General features: G+C 38.7%; 1 protein-coding gene across 3 annotated transcripts in view; it reads right to left on the minus strand.

Annotated features, from left to right (window-relative positions):
- Window positions 1–21288, minus strand: part of TRPC3 (transient receptor potential cation channel subfamily C member 3) — an 87380-nt gene that overhangs the window by 24133 nt on the left and 41959 nt on the right. For 2 of the 3 annotated variants that reach the window (XM_036851954.1, XM_036851955.1), the window contains exons 7-10: window positions 19045–19309; window positions 14856–15051; window positions 13334–13543; window positions 9981–10064 (exon numbers count right to left, since the gene is read on the minus strand). In XM_036851954.1, the coding sequence (XP_036707849.1) occupies window positions 9981–10064; window positions 13334–13543; window positions 14856–15051; window positions 19045–19309 (755 nt within the window). The remainder of the gene's footprint in view (window positions 1–9980; window positions 10065–13333; window positions 13544–14855; window positions 15052–19044; window positions 19310–21288) is intronic. The other variant, XM_036851956.1, reaches the window with a different exon arrangement.

Here is a 21288-nt window from a genome sequence, read left to right on the forward strand (position 1 = left end):
AAATAGTTAATCAAGTCCTGGAAGCACAGAGAGTCCCATACAGGATAAACCCAAGGAGAAACACGCCAAGACACATATTAATCAAACTGTCAAAAATTAAATATAAGGAAAACATATTAAAGGCAGCAAGGGAAAAACAACAAATAACACACAAGGGAATCCCCATAAGGTTAACATCTGATCTTTCAGCAGAAACTCTGCAAGCCAGAAGAGAGTGGCAGGATATACTTAAAGTGATGAAGGAGAAAAACCTACAACCAAGATTACTCTACCCAGCAAGGATCTCATTCAGATGTGATGGAGAAATTAAAACCTTTACAGAGAAGCAGAAGCTGAGAGAGTTCAGCACCACCAAACCAGCTTTACAACAAATGCTAAAGGAACTTCTCTAGGCAAGAAACACAAGAGAAGGAAAACACCTACAATAACAAACCCAAAACATTTAAGAAAATGGCAATAGGAACATACATATCGATAATTACCTTGAATGTAAATGGATTAAATGCTCCCACCAAAAGACACAGGCTGGCTGAATGGATACAAAAACAAGACCCATATATATGCTGTCTACAAGAGACCCACTTCAGACCTAGAGACACATACAGACTGAAAGTGAGGGGATGGAAAAAGATATTCCATGCAAATGGAAATCAAAAGAAAGCTGGAGTAGCAATTCTCACATCAGACAAAACAGACTTTAAAATAAAGACTATGACAAGAGACAAAGAAGGACACTATATAATGATCAAGGGATCGATCCAAGAGGAAGGTATAACAATTGTAAATATTTATGCACCCAACATAGGAGCACCTCAATACATAAGGCAAATACTAACAGCCATAAAAGGGGAAATCGACAGCCACACAATCATAGTAGGGGACTTTAACACCCCACTTTCACCAATGGACAGATCATCCAAAATGAAAATAAATAAGGAAACACAAGCTTTAAATGATACATTAAACAAGATGGACTTAATTGATATTTATAGGACATTCCACCCAAAAACAACAGAATACACATTTTTCTCAAGTGCTCATGGAACATTCTCCAGGATAGATCATATCTTGGGTCACAAATCAAGCCTTGGTAAATTTAAGAAAATTGAAATCGTATCAAGTATCTTTTCCGACCACAACGCTATGAGACTAGATATCAATTACAGGAAAAGATCTGTAAAAAATACAAACACATGGAGGCTACACAATACACTACTTAATAACGAAGTGATCACTGAAGAAATCAAAGGGGAAATCAAAAAATACCTAGAAACAAATGACAATGGAGATACGATGACCCAAATCCTATGGGACGCAGCAAAAGCAGTGCTAAGAGGGAAGTTTATAGCAATACAAGCCTACCTCAAGAAACAGGAAACATCTCGAATAAATAACCTAACCTTGCATCTAAAGCAATTAGAGAAAGAAGAACAAAAAAACCCCAAAGCCAGCAGAAGGAAAGAAATCATAAAGATTAGGTCAGAAATAAATGAAAAAGAAATGAAGGAAACAATAGCAAAAATCAATGAAACTAAAAGCTGGTTCTTTGAGAAGATAAACAAAATTGATAAACCATTAGCCAGACTCATCAAGAGAAAAAGGGAGAAGACTCAAATTAATAGAATTAGAAATGAAAAAGGAGAAGTAACCACTGACACTGCAGAAATACAAAAGATCATGAGAGATTACTACAAGCAACTCTATGCCAATAAAATGGACAACCTGGAAGAAATGGACAGATTCTTAGAAATGCACAAACTGCCGAGACTGAACCAGGAAGAAATAGAAAATATGAACAGACCAATCACAAGCACTGAAATTGAAACTGTGATTAAAAACCTTCCAACAAACAAAAGCCCAGGACCAGATGGCTTCACAGGTGAATTCTATCAAACATTTAGAGAAGAGCTAACACCTATCCTTCTCAAACTCTTCCAAAATATTGCAGAGGGAGGAACACTCCCAAACTCATTCTATGAGGCCACCATCACCCTGATACCAAAACCAGACAAAGATGTCACAAAGAAAGAAAACTACAGGCCAGTATCACTGATGAACATAGATGCAAAAATCCTCAACAAAATACTAGCAAACAGAATCCAACAGCACATTAAAAGGATCATACACCATGATCAAGTGGGGTTTATCCCAGGAATGCAAGGATTCTTCAATATACGCAAATCAATCAATGTGATACACCATATTAAAAAATTGAAAGAGAAAAACCATATGATCATCTCAATAGATGCAGAGAAAGCTTTCGACAAAATTCAACACCCATTTATGATAAAAGCCCTGCAGAAAGTAGGCATAGAGGGAACTTTCCTCAACATAATAAAGGCCATATATGACAAACCCACAGCCAACATTGTCCTCAATGGTGAAAAACTGAAACCATTTCCACTAAGATCAGGAACAAGACAAGGTTGCCCATTCTCACCACTATTATTCAACATAGTTTTGGAAGTGTTAGCCACAGCAATCAGAGAAGACCAAGAAATAAAAGGAATCCAAATCGGAAAAGAAGAAGTAAAGCTGTCACTATTTGCAGATGACATGATACTATACATAGACAATCCTAAAGATGCTACCAGAAAACTCCTAGAGCTAATCAATGAATTTGGTAAAGTAGCAGGATACAAAATTAATGCACAGAAATCTCTTGCATTTCTATACACTAATGACGAAAAATCTGAAAGTGAAATTAAGAAAACACTCCCGTTTACCATTGCAACAAAAAGAATAAAATATCTAGGAATAAGCCTACCTAAGGAGACAAAAGACCTGTATGCAGAAAATTATAAGACACTGATGAAAGAAATTAAAGATGATACAAATAGATGGAGAGATATACCATGTTCCTGGATTGGAAGAATCAACATTGTGAAAATGACTCTACTACCCAAACCAATCTACAGATTCAATGCAATCCCTATCAAACTACCACTGGCATTTGTCAAAGAACTAGAACAAAAAATTTCACAATTTGTATGGAAACACAAAACACCCCGAATAGCCAAAGCAATCTTGAGAACAAAAAATGGAGCTGGGGGAATCAGGCTCCCTGACTTCAGACTATATTACAAAGCTTCAGTAATCAAGACAGTTTGGTACTGGCACAAAAACAGAAATATAGATCAATGGAACAGGATAGAAAGCCCAGAGATAAACCCACACACATATGGTCACCTTATCTTTGATAAAGGAGGCAAGCATATACAGTGGAGAAAAGACAGCCTCTTCAATAAGTGGTGCTGGGAAAATTGGACAGGTACATGTAAAAGTATGAAATTAGAACACTCCCTGACACCATGCACAAAAATAAACTCAAAATGGATTAAAGACCTAAGTGTAAGGGCAGACACTATCAAACTCTTAGAGGAAAACATAGGCAGAACACTCTATGACATACATCACAGTAAGATTCTTTTTGACCCAGCTCCCAGAGAAATGGAAATAAGAAAACAAATAAACAAATGGGACCTAATGAAACTTAAAAGCTTTTGCACAGCAAAGGAAACCATGAACAAGACCAAAAGACAACCATCAGAATGGGAGAAAATATTTGCAAATGAAGCAACTGACAAAGGATTAATCTCCAAGATTTACAAGCAGCTCATGCAGCTCAATAACAAAAAAACGAACAACCCAATCCAAAAATGGGCCGAAGACCTAAATAGACATTTCTCCAAAGAAGATATACAGATGGCCTACAGACACATGAAAGAATGCTCAACATCCTTAATCATTAGAGAAATGCAAATCAAAACTACAATGAGATATCATCTCACACCAGTCAGAATGGCCATCATCAAAAAATCTAGAAACAATAAATGCTGGAGAGGGTGTGGAGGAAAGGGAACACTCTTGCACTGTTGGTGGGAATGTAAATTGATACAGCCACTATGGAGAACAGTATGGAGGTTCCTTAAAAAACTAAAAATAGAATTACCATACGACCCAGCAATCTCACTACTGGGCATATACCCTGAGAAAACCATAGGTCAAAAAGAGTCATGTACCAAAATGTTCATTGCAGCTCTATTTACAATAGCCAGGACATGGAAGCAACCTAAATGTCCATCGACAGATGAATGGGTAAAGAAGATGTGGCACATATATACAATGGAATATTACTCAGCCATAAAAAGAAATGAAATGGAGGTATTTGTAATGAGGTGGATGGAGTTAGAGTCTGTCATACAGAGTGAAGTAAGTCAGAAAGAGAAAAACAAATACAGTATGCTAACACATATATACGGAATCTAAGGGAAAAAAAAAAGGCCATGAAGAACCTAGTGGCAAGACGGGAATAAAGACACAGACCTACTAGAGAATGGACTTGAGGATATGGGGAGGGGGTGGGGTGAGATGTGACAGGGTAAGAGAGTGTCATGGACATATATACACTACCAAATGTAAAATAGATAGCTAGTGGGAAGCAGCCGCATAGCACAGGGAGATCAGCTCGGTGCTTTGTGACCACCTAGAGGGGTGGGATGGGGAGGGTGGGAGGGAGGGAGATGCAAGAGGGAAGAGAAATGGGAACATATTGTATATGTATAACTGATTCACTTTGTTATAAAGCAGAAGCTAACACACCATTGTAAGGCAATTATACTTCAATAAAGATGTTAAAAAAAAAAAAAAAAGGATGCATTGTACAACACAGGGAATAGAGCCAATATTTTACAATAACTGCAAATGGAAAGTAACCTTTTAAAATTGTATAAAATTTTTAAAAATTAAAAATGGAAAATTATATTCCATTAAAAAAAAAGAAAAGGATCATACACCATGATCAAGTGGGGTTTATCCCAGGAATGCAAGGATTCTTCAATATATGCAAATCAATCAATGTGATACACCATATTAACAAACTGAAGGAGAAAAACCATATTATCATGTCAATAGATGCAGAGAAAGCTTTTGACAAAATTCAACACCCATTTATGATAAAAACTCTCCAGAAAGTAGGATAGAGGGGAATTACCTCAACATAATAAAGGCCATATATGACAAACCCACAGCCAACATCATTCTCAATGGTGAAAAAACTGAAACCACTTCCTCTAAAATCAGGAACAAGGATGCCTGCTCTCGTCACTATTATTCAACATACTTTTGGAAGTTTTAGCCACAGCAGTCAGAGAGGAAAAGAAATGAAAGGAATCCAAATTGGAAAAGAAGAAGTAAAGCTGTCACTGTTTGCAGATGACATGATACTATACATAGAGAATCCTAAAGATGCTATCAGTCTTAGAGGAAAACATAGGCAGAACACTCTATGACATAAACCACAGCAAGATCCTTTTTGATCCACCTCCTAGAGAAATGGAAATAAAAACAAAAATAAACAAATGGGACCTAATGAAACTTAAAAGCTTTTGCACAGCAAAGAAAACCATAAACAAGACGAAAAGAGAACCCTCAGAATGGGAGAAAATATTTGCAAATGAAGCAATTGACAAAGGATTAATCTCCAAAATTTACAAGCAGCTCATGCAGCCCAATATCAAAAAAACGAACAACCCAATCCAAAAATGGGCAGAAGACCTAAATAGACATTCCTCCAAAGAAGATATACAGATTGCCAACAAACACATGAAAGGATGCTCAACATCACTAATCATTAGAGAAATGCAAATCAAACTACAATCACCTCACACCAGTCAGAATGGCCATCATCAAAAAATCTACAAACAATAAATGCTGGAGAGGGTGTGGAGAAAAGGGAACCCTCTTGCACTATTGGTGGGAATGTAAATTGATACAGCCACTCTGGAAAACAGTATGAAGGTTCCTTAAAAAACAAAATAGAACTACCATACAACCCAGCAATCCCACTACTGGGCATATGCCCTGAGTAAACCATAATTCAAAAAGAGTCATGTGGGCTTCCCTGGTGGTGCAGTGGTTAAGAATCTGCCTGCCAATGCAAGGGACACAGGTTCGAACCCTGGCCCAGGAAGATGATCCCACATGCCATGGAGCAACTAAGCCCGCTTGCCACAACTACTGAGCCTGAGCTCTAGAGCCTGCAAGCCACAACTACTGAGCCCACGTGCCACAACTACTGAGCCCACATGCCGCAACTACTGAAGCCTGCGTGCCTAGAGCCCATGCTCCGCAACAAGAGAAGCCATGACAATGAGAAGCCGCACACCACAACGAAGAGTAGCCCCTGCTCACCGCAACTAGAGAAAGCCCGCGCGCAGCAGCAAAGACCCAACACAGCCATAAATAAATAAATAAATAAATAAATAAATAAATAAATAAATAAATAAATAAATGAGTCATGTACCACAATGTTCATTGCAGTTCTATTTACAATAGCCAGGACATAGAAGCAACCTAAGTGTCCAGCAACAGATGAATGGATAAAGAAGATGTGGCACATATATATACAATGGAATATTACTCAGCCATAAAAAGAAACGAAATTGAGTTATATGTAGTGAGGTGGATGGACCTAGAGTCTGTCATACAGAGTGAAGTAAGTCAGAAAGAGAAAAACAAATACCGTATGCTAACACATATATATGGAATCTATGAAAAATTTAAAAAAAGGCTCTGAAGAACCTGGGTCAGGACAGGAATAAAGACGCAGACGTAGAGAATGGACTTGAGGACACGGGGAGGGGGAAGGGTAAGCTGGGACGAAGTGAGAGAGTGGTACTATCAAATGTAAAATAGATAGCTAGTGGGAAGCAGCCACAAGGCACAGGGAGATCAGCTCAGTGCTTTGTGAACACCTAGATGGGTGGGATAGGGAGGGTGGGAGGGAGACGCAAGAGGGAGGAGATATGGGGATATATGTATATGTATAGCTGATTCACTTTGTTATAAAGCAGAAACTAACACACAATTGTAAAGCAACTATACTCCAATAAAGATGTTTGAAAAAAAAGAGATGCTATCAGAAAACTACTAGAGCTAATCAATGAATTTGGTAAAGTAACAGGATACAAGATTAATGCACAGAAATCTCTTGCATTCCTATACACTAATGATGAAAAATCTGAAAGAGAAATTAAGGAAACACTCTGATTTACCATTGCAACAGAAAGAATAAAATACCTAGGAATAAACCTACCTAAGGAGACAAAAGACCTATATGTAGAAAACTATAAGACACTGATGAAAGAAATTAAAGATGATACAAACAGATGGAGAGATACATTATGCTCTTGGATTGGAAGACTCAACAGTGTGAAAATGACTATATTACCCAAAGCAATCTACAGATTTAATGCAATCCCTATCAAACTACCAATGGCATTTTTCACAGAACTAGAAGAAAAAATTTCACAATTTGTATGGAAACACAAAAGACCCCAAATAGCCAAAGCAATCTTGAGAAAGAAGAATGGAGGTGGAGGAATCAGGCTCCCTGACTTCAGACTATACTACAAAGCTACAGTAATCAAGCCAGTATGGTACCGGCACAAAAACAGAAATATAGATCAATGGAACACTATAGAAAGCCCAGAGATAAACCCACGCACATATGGTCACCTTATCTTTGATAAAGGGGGAAAGAATATACAATGGAGAAAAGACAGCCTCTTCAATAAGTGCTGGGAAAACTGGACAGCTACATGTAAAAGAATGAAATTAGAACACTCCCTAACACTATACACAAAAATAAACTCCAAATGGATTAAAGACCTAAATGTAAGGCCAGACACTATAAAACTCTTAGAGGAAAACATAGGAAGAACACTCTTTGACATAAATCACAGCAAGATCCTTTTTGACCCACCTCTTAGAGAAATGGAAATGAAAACAAAAATAAACAAATGGGACCTAATGAAACTTAAAAGCTTTTGCACAGCAAAGGAAACTACAAACAAGACAAAAAGACAACCCTCAGAATGGGATAAAATATTTGCAAATGAAGCAACTGACAAAGGAGTAATCTCCAAAATGTACAAGCAGTTCATGCAGCTCCATATCAAAAAAACAAACAACCCAATCCAAAAATGGGCAGAAGACCTAAATAGACATTTCTCCAAAGAAGATATACAGAATGCCAACAAACACATGAAAGGATGCTCAACATCACTGATTATTAGAGAAATGCAAATCAAAACTACAATGAGGTATCACCTCACACCAGTCAGAATGTCCATCATCAAAAAATCTACAAACAATAAATGCTGGAGAGGGTGTGGAGAAAAGGGAACCCTCTTGCACTGTTGGTGGGAATGTAAATTGATACAGCTACTATGGAGAACAGTATGGAGGTTACTTAAAATACTAAAAGTAGAACTACCATATGACCCAGCAATCCCACTACTGGGCATATACCCTGAGAAAACCAGAATTCAAAAAGAGTCATGTACCACAATGTTCATTGCAACTCTATTTACAATAGCCAGGACATGGAAGCAACCTAAGTGTCCAGCAACAGATGAATGGATAAAGAAGATGTGGCACATATATACAATGGAATATTACTCAGCCATAAAAAGAAAAGAAAATGAGTTATTTGTAGTGAGGTGGATGGACCTAGAGACTGTCATACAGAGTGAAGTAAGTCAGAAAGAGAAAAACAAATACCGTATGCTAACACATATATATGGACTCTAAAAAAAAAAGTTTCTAAAAATCATTCTAAAAAATGGTTCTAGGGGCAGGACAGGAATAAAGACACAGACGTAGAGAATGGACTTGAGGACACGGGGAGGGGGAAGGGTAAGCTGGGACGAAGTGAGAGAGTGGCATGGACATATATACACTACCAAATGTAAAATAGATAGCTAGTGAAAGCAGCCACATAGCACAGGGAGATCAGCTCGGTGCTTTGTGACCACCTAGAGGGGTGGGATAGGGAGGGTGGGAGGGAGACACAAGAGGGAGGGGATATGGGGATATATATATATATATATATATATATATATATATATATATATATATACACACACACATATAGCTAATTTTCTTTGTTATACAGCAGAAACTAACACACCATTGTAAAGCAGTTACACTCCAATAAAGATGTTAAAAACAAAAGAACATAAATGGGTACAAGATCCATAAAAATCAGTTTGAAAATAGCTAAAAAATGAAAATGCACATATACTTTAACCAGACAATTCTATAGGCTTGCAAGTTTCAAATATCATGTATACAAGGTTACTTACTTGTATTGCTTGTAATAGCTAAATATTGGCAATATCCTCTATTTCCATCAATAGAAGGCTGATAAATTAAATACATAATCATTACAAAGTAAGACTCTGACAGTCAGTGTGCTAAGCAATTTTGCAGAATGTGCTGCTTCCAAGAAAATCATATGAACAGGAGTATACCCATTAATTGACATTACCATTCATTATAAATTCTTTGATCCTCATTCTTGTGATCTTGTAGTCAACAGAAACCTAAAGATTTGGTAGTCAAAGTGATCAACCAGATGGGAAGGACTATACCCTCTTCTGAGTTGGAAAATAGTGTTGAAATGTCACATCAAAGATCAAAGTGCAACAGATATTTTAAAGTAGTACTGATGCAACAGTATAGCCTAAGATTCCATTTGAAAAACAGATTATCCGGAGAAATGTACCAGGTTTTTTTGTACTGTGAGAACATTATTTTCCTAATATACCACATCTCCCACTGCTTTCTCCAGCTCAAGGTGTATGAAAGTGACCTTCGGAAATTGTGGCAACACTTTGCTTTCAATGTCACAAAGGAACTCTTCTTCCTCAATCAAGCAAACAAACAAACAAAACAACAGCAAGAAGAAGAAGGAGAAGGAGAGGAAGAACTTGGAGTCTGATTTCTAAAGTGCCCTCTAACATACCATTTTCTCTGTTCTGTTCTACCCTCATAGCACATCTGAAGAACTGAAGAAATAATTCTACTCACTTTTCTCTCTCTCTCACACACACACACGCACACACACACACATGAACACAGAGACATATGTGGAACTACATACAGATAAAGAGATATGTCTAATGAATGCTTACCTGATAACGTGTTGGCTGATTGAGAATGCTGTTAAAACTGTGTGATTCAAAAACTCTTGAGTTAGACTGAGTGAAGAGGTTTAACTAGGAAAAAATACAATTAACCTAGTAAATTAGAATACATTTATTTGGAAATCATAAATATAATCTACTTTATTCTCCCTGATAACATTTCTGGAGTCAACATTTCCGAGGGACATCTTGTGGAAGCTGAGTTTTATGAATGACTTCATATATTTCCAAAGGCAAAAATTAATGTAAGCAACACGCTCACATTTATCAAAATGTTGGACAGATGTACTGTAATAGAACTGTTTAACTCAAAAAATATTTTTAAAAGTTGGCTCGTGTTAAACATAATTGTTCCTGGGGTCCTTGTACAATTTATCAAAATGTCTTCATGGCATCTAGAAGGAGAAATTGCACAGAAGCAACTCTATCTGCTCCTGAGCCTGTGGTCCTCTCTTACACTTGAACAGATACACACTACAAGTTCAGAGGGTATAGGGTATCATTTGGTATTTTGTAATCCTAAAACATGAGCCAAAACAAAACGTCTTCCTAAGTATCTTGGAAGTAGCCTGTGCCAGGTTCAACACTTTGGAGAGAACTGGACTAAAGTATTTTGGCTTTCTTTTCTTTTCTCTTTCTTTTTAAGGTTTAACTTTTGAGTGGGTAGGAACAGAAAGCAAGAGGAGACAGTCGTTACTGTCTATCCTTCATGAATGTGAACAGGGCCTGTATTTTATTTGCAGATAAGCTGCTACCTATACAGTGTGATTCAAAGGCAGGGCCCTTTATCCAAAAAAATGTATTCACTCCACCACCTGTCTTCCCACCGTCATAACTTAGGAAGGGGTGGGATACTAGAAGGGAAGGAAGTGGCGCTTATAGGTAAGGATCCTCCTGGGTTTGCCCTCTTTCGATTGTGGCAGGAGAAAACCTCAGCTAACAAAGTTAATTCTCCTATTTGCCACTAGAGGTCAGTCTCTGACTGTTGACTGAGGTTAGAGGTAAACGTTTATATTGATTTCTTGCGGTTCCTTCCTGTCCTCTAAAAAAGAAAAGCAGAAACATAATTTCTCCAAATGTTTACTACATTCAGGACACAGAGAGTATCTATAAAGATTAATAAGATTAAAGAGATAAAAACAGCTCCCTGAACAATTTAAGAAATAAAATCAGAACGGCAGGGTTTTTTTCTGGCCGTGCCATGCCGCATGCGGGATCTTAGTTCCCTGACCAGGGGTCAAACCTGTGCCCGCTGCAATGGGAGCGCGGAGTCCTAGCCACTGGACCACCGGGGCAGTCCCAAGATGGCAGTTTTTAACCAGATATGGGGAGACTAGGAAGCCAAGCAGCATGGCTCCTGAAAGATCAGTGCTCAACCTTCTTCTGTTTCCAGCAACGTCTCTGAAGAAAGCTGTTCTTCCTGCCGCTGTTGCAATACAGGCAGGAGAGGACCCCTTAAACAGAGCACATCTGCCGCCCTCACATCCCTGTGAGCAAGCTTTTTTTTTAAAAAAAACAGGGGTCTAGGTAGCCACAGCCAACTTGAATGTGCTCTTCTTAACCTGTTAGTATTTCTCCCCTTCTACATTATGACAGTATCAGGAATGAAGTCAAATGTCAGTGAAACCATTTGCCTACAGAAAGAAAACTTGAGGGTGTGAAGTGCTGGAGCTGTGCGTTCCCATGCTTCAACAGCTTCCCTTTTAAATAATAAAGCCTCCGAGAATAATAATCAATCCCCAGAGAAACAAATTGCCTTCCAAACAAAGTCCGTCTCAGCAGTAGCAGGAGTTGCTCAGGATGGCAACTAGAACCCAGCCCATTTAAGACACCAGCTAAGCGGCAGCTAAAGGCACAGCCGGTGGGGAGGAGGTGGGGCAGTAACCAAGCCAGAGCCGCAGCTGCTGGGCAGGAGGCAGCCAGGTGCAGCAGAAAGAGTTAGGCCTCTGAGGCCGGAAAACGCCAATTCCACGACTACCCCACACTGGCTAGCTCTTGTGACCTTGCATAGGTGAGTTGTTTTAATGGCTTCAGTGGTCTTATCTATAAAATGGGAATAATAATACCTACCTCACAGAGTTGCATGAGGTTCAAATGTACAGCAAAGCACTTTGTAAACCGTGAATGAGGAAGGGCACTGATATTTGTTGAGGCTGGAATTTTGTGCCTCTCATATCCTCCTCACAATAACCCTGTGAAGTTTTCTCTCTTTCAGGTGACACAATTATGGCTTAGGGTAATGAAGTGATGTATCCATGTTACTTTCTACTAAGCCTTAAGCCAGAATTGAAACCCAGGTCTAATACCAAGGCTCTCTTCCTTACATTATGCTGCTTCTCACTGTATACAGTGAGATATTATTTGAAATCATAGCCAGTCACTGTCTTGCAACCTAAGAGCCTTAGGAGCCCATATTCAGGTCAAACAAAGAAGGTTTAAAAGGCTACCTTCTTAAAGAGTAAGATGTAGAGTATTACAAATCTTGGAAATGCACACCTCTTTTAAAAAGTGAGAAATAAAATTGCACTAATCCTGTCTTTTCCCCCAGCATCAACTGAGAAAAAATATGCACTTTATGGAGGTAACATTGCTATCTTGTGGGCTCCATTTTCACAACTTTTAGGCAAAATTATATTTTAATTTTGCTCCTGTCTGCTTCACTCCCTATTATTTGAGGTTCTGCCAACATCCTTCTGTCTCCTATACCAATTCTACCTCTGCAAATTAAGTTCCTGATACTAAAGTGCTAGCATGGAACTCATCTTTGTTAAAATCAAAGTATGACTCAATTAGTATGACTCAAGAACAAACCATTCTTATTTATAAAAGGGAGTATTTATGGTTAATATTTGGGGGTGCTCTTAAGCCTGTATCAAGTTTATGATATTAAAGGAAAAAAGATTATTTAGCCCAATAAACAGTTTCTACAAATAAGAATAATATGTTGGTGGTGAACTATATATACAACCAAGAGAAAAATGTAATGTTAGAACTATTTAACTTCAGAATAACAATTGAGAAGCATGGAACACACACAAAAAAACAAAGTGTTTTCTAGCAATAACTTTTCTGTCTACTTTTAACAAGTTAAAGAAGTTTTTTGTTTGTTTGTTTTTAATTTGGTAGTTTACATGAAATTCTGACCTAAAACAAGGCATAGACTAAGTGACTTCTTGATATATTATGAAGATATTAAGTATTAGTCTATGAAAGACTATGGAATGGACAGTTACTTTCAACATCTTCTAAGTTCACACATAAAAATTATTGAACAAACATCAAAAGACAAGGAGAAAGACAAAACATTTATCTTCAGGTCTCAGTAAGCTTTTGATACCTACCCTGGACTTTGAGTTACCCATTCCCATTTCTATATCCTTCTGTAGCCTTCTCCTTCTGCATTTGGAAAAGTTAATGATCCGCATGATGAAATAAACGAATGACTTTGGACTAGGAACTAGACTGAAGGGTGGAGGTAATGTTTTTCCATCATCAAAATACGATAACCAAAGTTTTGAGCGAGCAAACTTCCATTCTACGTCACTGTCATCCTGTGTCACAAAAATAGAAAAAATATAACAACTGATTTTAAAAACTAAATATTCTAGTAATTGATCTTCCAATGAACATACATTATGCTTTTGAAATACAAAAGTGGCATATATACATTTATCTGCATATAATCTCTATTGGGCTATATAATATTCTAAGTAATATCATTTTCATGATATTTAAAAATTTTTTCTCTTCCATATGCCTCTGTCTGTACCCACTGAAATTTAACCAGAATTTCCTGTCCCCTATCCAAAAAACAAAGCATAAGCACAAGAAAAATTCAGGGTCGAGGAAGGATGAAAAGATTAATTCCTCCCTCCCTCCCCACTCCCTCCAATTCTGCGTATTCAGCAATAGTTCTCCGTTCCCCTCCTCATCTACACCCATCCAAGCCAGGTTGTAGACACAGCATATTATAAAGGGCAAAGGAAAAAGACAGCAGCATTCAGATGAATTGCACTTTCGAGGTTCTGTGTCTGCCATATGTACTCAAATGTCACATAAGGCCCTCAGTGGCCTATTTCTGTCTTAATCTCCTTTTATCCTCAGTGCTGCCCCCTGGTGGTGGGCATAAACATTCTATCTGGTAGGAAGAATGGAGAGAAGAAACGGAGCTGGTCCATGATTCGAAGAAGTTGGCTCAGTCATTTCACACTGCCCAGTCTGCCATTACTACACCCAAGCAGGTGTTCAGAGTACCAGTTTTCATCTCTGGAGGACCTAACTTCTGCTTTGAGAACACTATCTTAATGTGTTTCTAAAACACAGATAGAGACTCAATGGACTTAACAAACAGTAAAGCGCTAAAGAGATACAGCACACTAAACTGGAGTACATAAGAAAATATATATCCAGTGATGAAGAAAGGCACCAAATCGAGCCCAATCCCAAACAAAAATAAAGTGATTTCTAGAATACTAAAAATTCTGACTAGATAAAGAACATCATCAAAGTTTACCAGGCATCTAGTAATTCCTCTACTGGGATCTTTCAGATGGTTGGCTGGCCAACGTAGGAGAGAATAATTTCCCTATGGCCAATACTTCTTCTAGACACTAATTCAGCAATATTACCCTGAGAGAAGGCAGAGTGATGGTAAATGCATGAGGACCCCTGCTGTGCTCCTAGAAGATACTAGAAGGTGTATTACCACCTATCCAGATGGAAAACACAGAGAAAGGCCCTGCTGTGGTCTAGGCCTCTTTGTTGACAAGAGCAGGCGCTCCAGCACAGGGCACAAAAGCAGACGCAGTGTGCTGTTAGAACGAAATGGCAAGGACAGACACAGTGGGTAGGAAGCGGATTTACCTCAATCTCTTGATATGAGCTATTAATCATAGCAATGAGCATGTTGAGTAGAACCACCACCATAGTTACATTGTATATTCCATAAAGAACGTATCCAATATTCTCTATGAATTTGTGATCATATTTGAGCACAACGGAAGTCACTTCAGACAACCCAAATATTGACCAAAACAAAGTCTTGAAACTTTCTTCTACACTGTTGAAAGAATAAGGCACAGAGTCAATAAATAAACAGTTTTCAGTATGAAAAAGTCAAAAGTAAAAACAAGTTAAGGTCTGAATACTGCACAGATGTAAAATGCTATTGTATTGAACTAGCATCATAATACCCCGATCATAACAATTTTGTTATAATATTTAATAGAAAATTTTCTCTCAGGTTTTTAGGAACGGGTGATTAAATGGTGCCGATGCCTAGTTTTTCTTTAAGTTATCATCAAGTGAAAAATTTCTGAGCTTGGCAGGGGAAAGCTGAAGTCATGCCCCAATACCCATTCCTTTTTCCTAGAAGGATGGAAGTTTGGGGCTTGATTTTGCAGGTGGTTTAGGAATTTAAGTCAGGTTTTCTGGAGTAGAACAAGATTAGGATTAAAATTATATACCCACTTCAAAAAAAAGTATGTACAAACTTACTCCTTGCAGCATGGCAGCAGGGAAGAATGAAAACTACCAAAATATCCATCAATAGAAGAGTGGGTAAATAATTCTGGTACATCTATAAGTGGATTGTTATGCAGCCACTGGCAAAAAAATGGGACAGATCTGGCTTCATGTGTTTATATAAAATGATATCCAAGACATATTATTAGAGAAAAAATGAGATGTAGCAAGTGTGAAATAGTCTACTGTTTTAATAACAAAGAGGGGTATACAAATTCTTATATTCTTGTTTATGCAAAAAACATCTCTGAAAGTAACCAAAAGAAACCATTGCCTCTGTACCTAAGGAGAACTAAGAGACTGGGGTCCAAGGCTGAGGAAGGGGACAGGCTCTTCACTGTGAATACTGCTCTACATGTATTTTTCGCCACAAGAATATATTACCTACCTAAAAGTTTTACTTAAGCGGAAGTGAAGAGAAGGCAACAGAATTAAAGATCCCTATTCTTTCCCCTTAATTTATATAGTCTACTTCCTGATTCTTCCATCACAGCAGTTAGCACTTAAGCCCTCACCAGACTAATTACCTACTTGTATCCCTTAAATGAACTACGCCAACTGAATTTGGCTGGTTTTGTCATACAACCGAGTGATAATCACTGATCTGTGAACCATGAGAATAATCCTTAAACAGTTACACATGTAGAATTCCAGTAAAAAGGAGGGTTCAAAAGTAAGCCCTTTTTTTTTCAAAGAAAAATGTATGGAAATAGTACTTTTTTTGGTTTGTTACAACAGATTCTAAACAACAGTTTTATAGATTTGTAGGTTTTAGTACTAGTTTAATTCAATCATTCAACAAATATTGATGGAGCACCTATTATGTTATAGAAATTGTTCTAGACCGTGGGGATAGAGGGTTGAATAGAAAGGTTCCTGTTCCTGTAGAGTTACTCTCGATTATGAAATATTTGATGATGTGATGTTATAGCATAGATGTTAAAGGAAGAATAAGAAAGACTATTAGCCTCTTTGTTCCTGCCGTGAATTTAACAGCATCACAAAATGCCCCCACTCCCTCCTCTTCCTCCTTTGCAAACCTTCCCGCCTCTAATGCTGGGAATATAGATTCCCGAGAATCCATATGTGTGGGGAGAGGGGGAGAGGGAAAAGGAGAGGACACTGGCAGTTCCTGAGCTCCTACTATGGGCAAGAGGCTTTATATAAATTACCTTCCATATCCTTACAATGACCTGATTCAAACCTTATTGTGCTTTTTTTTTTTTGGCCTCACTGTGGGGCATGGGGGAATCTTAGTTCCCCAACCAGGGATTGAACTCGCACCCCCTGCAGTGGAAGCGCGGAATCTTAACCACTGGACCACCAGGGAAGCCCCTATAACACTTATTTTAAAAACAAGAAACTAATACTGAGAAATGTTAAGATACTTAACCAAAGACCACAGCTAGAAAAGAGCAGATGTTGCATTCACAGCCAGGTCTGCCTGATTTTCCAGCCTATGATCTATCTACTATATCGTGTTGTCAGGTCCTCACACAAAGCAGTGATGAAATGTAGTGTATAAGATGAGTTCTCATAGAGGTCAAAGGGGTACTACTGTGTGCAGGATCTCTCTGTCCTTCCCCCCGGGGTTCAAACAGAATTTTTTTTTTTCATTACAATAAAGTGAGTTTCAGTTCTCTTTCACCCCTACGATCTGCTGTATATTAACTACTTGGAAAAATTGATTTCAAAACAATTTAGATGCCTGGAAGGGCTTGATATTCTACTTTAGTCCACAGGGAACTTACTGAAGGTCTAGTTTGTTTTCAGCTGTGGCATTACAGGGCACAGAGGGTACAAAGGGAGGCACGGAGGACCTTCTGATCTCCTCACCTGGAAGGACCACAGTACAGACGGAGGGCCCGCCTCCCTGACCACTAAACAGCAATGGGTGACAGAGGATCTGGCAATGTGGACTCCTCCACGCTGAGGGGACTTAAAGGGACAATGACTAAGAAAGCTTATTCAAGGAAGACTTCACGTGGAAGGTAAGCCTCCAGTGCAGACGCCAGTATGATCAAAGGAAGGAAGAGGTACTACTGTACAGTGGACGGTACAACGTTTAGCTATAATTTCTTCTCCTTCAACTCCCTGTACTGATTAATGATACATTAACATAAAAGCCAATGCTCCGGGACTTCCCTGGTGGCGCAGTGGTTAAGAATTCACCTGCCAATGCAGGGGACACGGGTTCGATCCCTGGCCCAGGAAGATCCCACATGCCACGGAGCAACTAAGCCCGAACGCCACAACTACTGAGCCTGCGCTCTCACGCTCTTGTGGCACAACTACTGAGCCTGCATGCTGCAACTACTGAAGCCCGTGCACCTAGAGCCTGTGCTCCACAACAAGAGAAGCCCACACACCACAATGAGGAGTAGTCCCCACTCGCTGCAACTAGAGAAAGCCCTCATGCAGCAACGAAGCCCCAATGCAGTCAAAAAAAAAAGCCAATGCTTCTTTTTGAAATAATAGTAATGGCTACAAAATGATGAAACTAAATTTAATGTCATACATAATGTAAGAGATATCCAGTATTAAAAATTTGCTACCCAATTCTCTTAAAATAGCTAGTTTTATCTAGGATTTCACTGAGTTTTGATCCATTCTGTGGTCAAACATTCACTAAACTCAAAGCGATGAGCCTTTGGAGCAATGTAATCGCACACAAGCACTGTTTCTGTTTTTTGTTTTCTTAGGTTTTCCCCATCCCTTTCCTTTTTTTCTTTTTGCGGTATAGCTGATGTACGATATTACATAAGTTTCAGGTGTACAACACAGTGACTCACAATTTTTAAAGGTTATATTCCACTTACAGTTGTGACGAAATATTGGCTATATTCCCTGCGCTGTACAGTACATCCTTGAGCGTATCTTATACCCAGTAGTGTGTGTCTCCTAGTCCCCCACCCGATTATTACATCCCCCACTGGTAACTACTAGTTTGTTCTCTACATCTCTGAGTCTGTTTCTTTTTTGTTATATTCACTAGTTTGTTGTATTTTTTTAGATTCCACATATAAGTGATATCACACGGTTTGTCTTTCTCTGTCTGACTTATTTCAGTTAGTGCACTCCAAGTCCATCCACATCTTCTTTATCCATTCCTCTGTTGATGAACACTTAAGTTTGTTTCCATATCCTGGCAATTGTAAATAACGCTGCTATGAACATTGGGGTGCACGTCTCTTTTTGAATTAGGGTTGTTTTTTTTTTTCTTACATATACCCAGAAATGGCATTGCTGGATCATATGATAGTTCTATTTTGAGTTTTTTGAGAAACTTCCATACTGTTTTCCACAGTGGCAGCACCAGTTTACGTTCCCATCAACAGTGTACGAGGGCTCCCTTTTCTCCACATACTCGCTAACATTTGTTCTTTGAGGCACTAACTATGTTTAATGGATTTTTTTCCTGCTCTTAAAAACATCTTTATTACAATCATTGAAAAATTTTTTTTTGCTTCATCTAGACTTGTTAGAATTTCCCTTCATCCTACCTTTTTTTGTAAAATGTTTTACTTACGTGGTAAAAGCAGCATTTACTTTAGCCCCAAGGTAGTAAGAATAAAGTATGAACATGCCAATCATAAAAGCAAGAAACACCATAATAAAGAGGACCATGAACTTAAATATGTCCTTCACAGTCCTTCCAAGAGAGATCTGTAAGGGGCCGAAGCTCTCATTCGCAGGGAGGATGTAGGCGATCCGAGAAAAGCTGAGCACGACAGCGATGGCATAGAGACCTTCAGATATGATCTGAGGGTCCGAAGGGAGCCATTTATCTCTGGCTACAAGAAAAGAGAGAGAGCGATTAAAGACGGAACTTTCTTTTTTTTTTAATTTTTTTTCTTTTAATTAATTAATTAATTATTTTATTTTTGGCTGCATTGGGTCTTCGTTTCTGTGCGAGGGCTTTTTCGACTTGCGGCGTGCGGGGGCCACTCTTCATCGCGGTGCGCCGGCCTCTCAGTGTCGCGGCCTCTCTTGTTGCGGAGCACAGGCTCCAGACGCGCAGGCTCAGTAGTTGTGGCTCACGGGCCCAGCTGCTCCGCGGCATGTGGGATCTTCCCAGACCAGGGCTCGAACCCGTGTGCCCTGCACTGGCAGGCAGATTCCCAACCACTGCGCCACCAGGGAAGCCCAAAGATGGGACTTTCTATTCATTGCTAACTATGTGGAATACCTTAAAGAGGAACTACCTTGTAGGTAGGTGGTTATTATCTCAATTGAAACTACTCTACATTTAATGAACCGTCCAGGCACTACTTTTCATGTTAAACCAGAAACATATGAATTCTACATTCATATGGTTTCTTTTAATGGAGGAAACGCTATTATAAAGATACGAAGCTGACTTCACATTGAGCAGAAACAGAATAAAGTACAAGAGATGAAAAAAGAGGTGAAAATGCTTCATTAGATACAGACTGTGTCCAGGATGACAAAACAACTGACCTGACTGATTTGTCCCCTCAGTTACCAGATTTATTGACCGGCTATTTTATCATCCTATAGGCTCAGTTGGCACAAATCTGCTTTTCCCTATTTCATGGGAAAACTAGTTCATCTAACAGTTTATGCAAGTAAAATGTCATATTATAAGAAGTGAGAATGTCACTGAATCACAATGGTGCTCTCAATGTGATGTCTGAGCAACACAGCTGGTTCCTGGAAAGTATAAAATGCTACTGAGGTGCAAAAATCTTGGCAACAGATTCTAAATGAGGACCCCCAACACCCCTTTCAAGGTTACTTTAGTAAGTTCACAGCAGACTATTGGATACTCATTTCCCTAGAAGATCAGCGAAACACTATGTGGTTAATTCTGTGAGAACTGGGTCACTCCCAGAAGGATGGTGCACTGCAGACATTTCCAGCAACAACAAAAATGAACATTTATTGAATGTTTAATATGTACCAGACACTGTGCTTTCAATGATTCTATGGATCTGAGGTTATTATTCTCTTCTCAAAGATGCAGAAACCAAGACTTAGAAAGGTTAAAAACTTGATCAAAATCACAGTAAGGAGTGAAGCCTAAATTCACAGATTTCCATTCCTCCAGATGATAGTCATTAGACACACACAAGTAAATTTAAATAAGAAGGTACTGAAATAGTCAAGATATATGTTACACACAAATACAATCTAAGCTATTTCCTTAATTATAAGTGGTAATCACTTGCTCATTTGATCTGGCCTCCTTGGTGTATAAAAATCTTTGCTTGCTGACAATAAGAGATAATGTGTTTAAATTTCACAGTGTGTAAAACATACACCTTCATTTTAGAGCATGCAATCAGCCTTCTTCAATAATGTTAACACGCTGCTGGTACGTATCACAATGTACTTATAAAGAGTTATTCCTCACAATCAGAACGCATTTAAACTCTGTGCCTGAGTTTCCTTATCTGTAAAATGAGGGTTAGACAATAACTGCTAAAATCTTTTCCAGGTTTAAGATTTTGCAACTATATGAAAATTTGCTAATTGCGGCTTCCCAATTTCGCCTTAAGGGAAGGGAAGCTAACATTACTTAATATCGGTTTGCAGTGGGCAAAGAAGGCATCGGTATCCATGCACCTCTGATGTCACTGGGGTCTCCTGCTCTCATGATCTAGAGAAGCCTGGCTTCTCCATCCCACGTCGTAGGAGCACAACATCCTTCCCAGCATTCCTGCTGGTTCTGCAAAGCTTACATTCTCACTGTCACTTTAGCTCCTATTTCCTGCCTCTGCTGAATTTTTGTTCACTTCCCCGTACAGCA

The sequence above is a fragment of the Balaenoptera musculus genome, chromosome 5, assembly GCF_009873245.2.
Source record: "Balaenoptera musculus isolate JJ_BM4_2016_0621 chromosome 5, mBalMus1.pri.v3, whole genome shotgun sequence".
NCBI lineage: Eukaryota > Metazoa > Chordata > Mammalia > Artiodactyla > Balaenopteridae > Balaenoptera > Balaenoptera musculus.